General features: G+C 43.3%; 1 protein-coding gene across 1 annotated transcript in view; it reads left to right on the top strand.

The window, feature by feature from the left end:
* Nucleotides 1–207: 207 nt before the first annotated feature.
* The window catches only part of TARS3 (threonyl-tRNA synthetase 3), a 123,289-nt gene continuing 118,584 nt past the window's right edge, over nt 208–4,912 (top strand). Inside the window, exons 1-3 of the mRNA XM_007959926.1 lie at nt 208–519; nt 1,042–1,107; nt 1,923–2,116. Coding sequence (XP_007958117.1) covers nt 208–519; nt 1,042–1,107; nt 1,923–2,116 — 572 coding nt within the window. The remainder of the gene's footprint in view (nt 520–1,041; nt 1,108–1,922; nt 2,117–4,912) is intronic.

The following is a 4,912-nucleotide window of genomic DNA, read 5'->3' on the forward strand; positions in this document are numbered from 1 at the left end:
TTTCGGCCTCTCCCTGCAATCCCGCCCTCGCCCTGTCCCCCAGCGGTACTCAGCGCCTAGTCACGCCTCTCCTCTCAGCCTCTTTGTGGCAGTACCCAGAGCCCCGCCTTGACTTCGTCTTGTCCCGCCTCTCCCGGACTGTCGCCGCAGCTGCAGTCGCGGTCACAGCCACCCCGCGCGGTCACCCAGCCTCGGGAGGCAGGCACCATGGCGGCAGAGGCCTTAGCTGTAGAGGCCGTAGCCTCGCGTCTGGCGCGGCAGGAGGAGGACATCCGCTGGCTGCGGGCCGAGGTGCAGCGACTGAGGGACGAACAACTGCACGCGTCCGAGTGGTATCCGGGCAAGGGACAGTGTCTCACACGAGAGGTTGAGCAGCTCCGAGCCGAGAACCGCGACCTGCGCCACCGCCTATACCGCCTGCGGCTATGCCTGGCGGAGGAGCTCAGCCGCCAGGCGAAAGCGGGGAGCGCGGCGCTGGTGGCTGGGCCGGAGTCCCGGCATGCGGCGGCGGACGCGCAGGTAATCAGGACCCTGGGCCGGCGCCAGGAGGACCAGGCTCAGGCGGTAACTGCAGGCCACGCATCTCTCCGCCTGTAAAAGACAAAGCATCTTCTTTTAACATAATAAACTTTCTAAGTTCTGAAGTCTTTCTCAGTCAGTGGGGTGTTTTCAGTTGTCAAATGTCATTGTAGTGTATTAGCCACATGTTTATGATATAGTGCATTTAACATCTCTGATGGCAGGTCAGTGACATTTTCCAGTGATTTTATTTGCTTAAAGTTTAGAGGAAAAAACTTTAAAGGGAAAAACACATTAAATGTACTTAGCAAGAATGTATGAAGTACACAAATAGGAAGAACTGAACCTCAGACAGGACTAACTCAAGGGTTCTGTGCAACTGTCAGGAGAGCCAGCCTTGAGCCTCTAAGCATGCGAAACTGCTGCCTATTGGCAACAGCTTTCTTCCTCCTCAGGTTTCAGATGTGTTTCCTTTTTCTTGTCACTGGTACAAGTTGTTTATAATTTACCTTTATCTCTCAGCTTTCTTCTAGTCAAAGCCAAGAAAAGGACACTAAAAACAAGGAGGAAAGTGAGCCCAATAATGAGGTAAGTCATTGTTACAGGAATAATATGAAATACTATTTATTTTAAACAAGTTTATGTGGTTAATTACCCAGAATTTGTATTAAAAAATATAATTACTAATTAAATTACTACTTGGGCCACAGTAGTATATTTAAAACTTTGCAAAGCTTAAGTCTAAGATACCTTGTCTTAGAGATGAACTAGCCACACAACTATATTTAAAGTGTCACTTAGTTTGCTTAAGTGACAGATGACAGAGCTTTTCTTTCTTTTGTGTTTAGAAACTGGCCACTTTGCTTTCTTTCTTTTTAAAATATCAACCATTAAAACAACCAGAAAGTATTTATTGAGCATCAACATTGTGGTAGGAACAAAGGAAGAGTCCCTGACTCCAGAGGAATCAGTCAGGTTGAGGAGTTAAGACACTCTCAGGGTAAACAACTAGAGAACAACCCCAAGAACTAAGGGATTAGATAAGTGGTGAGGAGTCTTCTGCAGGTGAGTAGAGTAACAGAGACTAAGCAATGGAAACAATCTATAGCATGCTAAGAAAGCAGTGAGGAGGTGAAAGTGATGTAGAGCTAAGCATCTGGGAAAAACTGGGCTATGTATATTAACGGGAGCTCTGGTAGCAAAGAGCCTAAGGCACTTGACTGTTAACCCAAAGGCTGGTGGTTCAAATCCACCAGCCACTCCTCAGAAGGAAGGTTGGGCAATTGACTTCTGTAGTGATACTGCCTCGGAAACCCAAGGAGGGGTCGTTATGAGTCTGGTCCGACTTGACAGCACGTAACAACAGCAACACATACATTAACTGTATTCTAATGATTTTTCAGGTGATAAAACAACCAGATTTCATAAAAGAAAGGTTGGAGCTCTTTGAAATATTGAAGAAAGATCACCAGCAATTACCTGCCATTTGTGAAAAAAAGAATACAAGTAACATGATCACAGTAAGAATGGCTGATGGGAAAACTGTGGAAGGGGATGTTTGGAAAACAACCCCTTATCAAGTGGCTGCTGAGATTAGGTAAACCATAGTTTGGAGAAGCTATTCTTTAAGTAACTGAACTAGAGCCTGGTGAAAATGTTTCTTATGAACAGTGTAGAGGTGACAGGATGGTGGACATCTCTGGTCCATGCAGTCATTTATGGATCCAGGTTCCTCCTGTCATCTTCTGGGTAGGGCTTGTTTATGTCTAGGGATGGAAGCTGGGTTTCATCCATGGTCCCGCCTGCAGGCAGAGGTAAGAGGCTGAAGAAAAATGATGCTTTAAGGCCAAGACCTCATAGTGGCATGCTTCAGTTTCGCTATGAGTTCACATCTGGTAAGATGGCCACACCTAGCTGTGAGACAGAATGAAAATGTAGCTTTAGCCTTGTACTAACCAGCCATGTGCCCAGCTAAAGCATCTTTACCTTGGAAGAGGGGAAGAATGATTTAGGAGATTAGTATGCCATAATTCACCGTCTGGCCATTCAGATATCTGTGAGCACTCTTATTACAAATGCACTGCCTCCCCCCAAGTGAGACAATTTCAGGTCCCATCAGCTCAAACTCTGAGATTTCTGAGTGATGTGAGGAATACCCCCATCAGACTAGTGCCTTGCATTTCAGCAACAAATAAATGAGTAGACAAGTCTGCCCACACCTTACCATATGATGATGGAATAAATATAAGACAATCACAAAGTATTTAGGAAGAACAGGAGATACAGCAGACAGTGGTATACAGAAGTCATCTAATCCTGCTCGGCAGAGATCATGAGGTGTAGCCTGGCAGTAGCTAGTGCTTGAGTCAGCCTGTCTGGCCACCTTTAATTTTCTATGAGCAGCTATCTTGTTCACAGTCTTCTGGGAGCCCTGATTTTGCCCTTTAGGGGGTTCATAGCTGTCCATCACCCTTGTTTGCCACGTCTAATGTATAAGTGAGTTTGTTCTTCTTGGGGTCTGTGTACTTTGCACAGTCTAGTTCTTGCAAGTGCACACTTAGAGGCTGAGTGCTCCTTTAAGGATCACACAATCCCAGCTGTTTGCAAGCTGGGTTTGTAGTTTGTTTGGCAGTTCAGTTCCCTCAAACATTTAACCATTGTAGGCTTCTAGGCTTTTTGCATCTAACCAGTTTCATATGAAGGTAATTTCACTTAAAGAACTCTTCTAGACAGAGATTTCTTACCTTTTGAGTTATGGGCTTTTGTACTTGGCTTATTCCTTTCCCTCAAGTTAATGGATTGAGATGATGTGAAACACTTTTGTTGTTGAGAGCAGCACCCTTACCCTAATCCCTGTGTTAGATAGGCCACTATTGTCTATTTGTATATGTGGCCTTTGAGAAAGGTTGTCCATGTTCTGTTATTCGGGACAGAGATTATTTTGCCATCTTGCATGGCCCCGTATTTCTGGACTCTTAGTCAATTCAATTCATAGGCCACAGGCAGAGGGAACCTCCCTTTACAAAGCACTATCCCTTTCATCTCTGCTTGCAAATAGGACAATTTTCATCGAGCTTACCTTATTCATATGAGATCATGGTAGAAGCAACAAGAATTACCAGTGTATTCCAGCATTCTCCATTTTTATAACTACTCCCTCATGTGTTTCAGTCACCATAAGTATGTGGTTTGCCTTAGATTTTACCAAGTGGTTTATTATGCCATGACAAGGGTTATTGGCTTTCCACACTTTTGTGTCTATTGCCTTTTAACCCTCCCCATCCACTAAGCCAATGCCGTATGTTTTGTTTTTACTTACTGCCAGGTCCTTATTTCTGTGTTAGTTGAGGTATAGATTAAGCTGCTGTAATAAAAAGACCACAAAACATTTGGTGACTTAAATATGGTGGAAGTCTCTTTCTCAAAGAACAATCTGGAGGTGTATAGTCCAGATTGGCAGGGTAGCACTTCTCCCTACTGTCATCTGGGGGCCTAAATTCCTTCCATCATTTCATCGATAACCTTATGTAACATTTATTAAGTTCTTACTCTGAGTATAGCAAAGCATGTAAGTGCTTTGCACGAATTCTCTTATTTAATCCCTAAAACAAATATGTGAGGAAAGTTCTCTTATCCCTATTTTACAAATAAGAAAAGTAAGGCTTAGAGAAGCTCAGTAAAGTGTCCCATGTTTAAACCCAGGTTGTCTTGATATCAGAGTGTGTGCTCTCCACTGCAGTGATATGCTGCTGCGTAAGTTAATTGCGGAAATGCAAACTAAAACAATTGTAACAATGATACAACTTAATAACGTGCTCTAGTGGTGCAGTGGTTAAAGCATTTGGCTGCTAACCAAAAGGTTGACCGTTCAAACCCACCAGCCGCTCTGCAGGAGAAAGATGAGGCTACAAAGTATGTACGAAGTATGAATCTAGGAATATTGGAAGTTGTCAAAAATGAAATGGAATACATAAATATTGATACCCTAGGCATTAGTGAGCTGAAATGGACCAGTTTTGGCCATTTTGAATCAGACAACCATATGATCTATTATGCCAGGAATGACAAATTGAAGAGGAATGGCGTGGCATTCATCATCACAAAAGATGTTTCAAGATCTTTCCTGAAGTACAATGCTGTCAGTGATAGGATAATATCCATACACCTACAAGGAAGACCACTTAATATGACAATTATTCAAATTAAGACACCAACCACCAAAGCAAAAGTTGAGGAAATTGAAGATTTTTATCAATTTCTGCAGTCTGAAATTGACCAATCAAGATGTATTACTTATCACTGGTGATTGGAATGCAAAAGTTGGAAACAAAGAAGAATCACTGGTAGTTGGAAAATTTGGCCTTGGTGACAGAAATAACACTGCAGATTGCAT

Source organism: Orycteropus afer, unplaced genomic scaffold, assembly GCF_000298275.1.
Source record: "Orycteropus afer afer isolate SDZICR_OR568_19922 unplaced genomic scaffold, OryAfe1.0 scaffold00019, whole genome shotgun sequence".
Lineage (NCBI taxonomy): Eukaryota > Metazoa > Chordata > Mammalia > Tubulidentata > Orycteropodidae > Orycteropus > Orycteropus afer.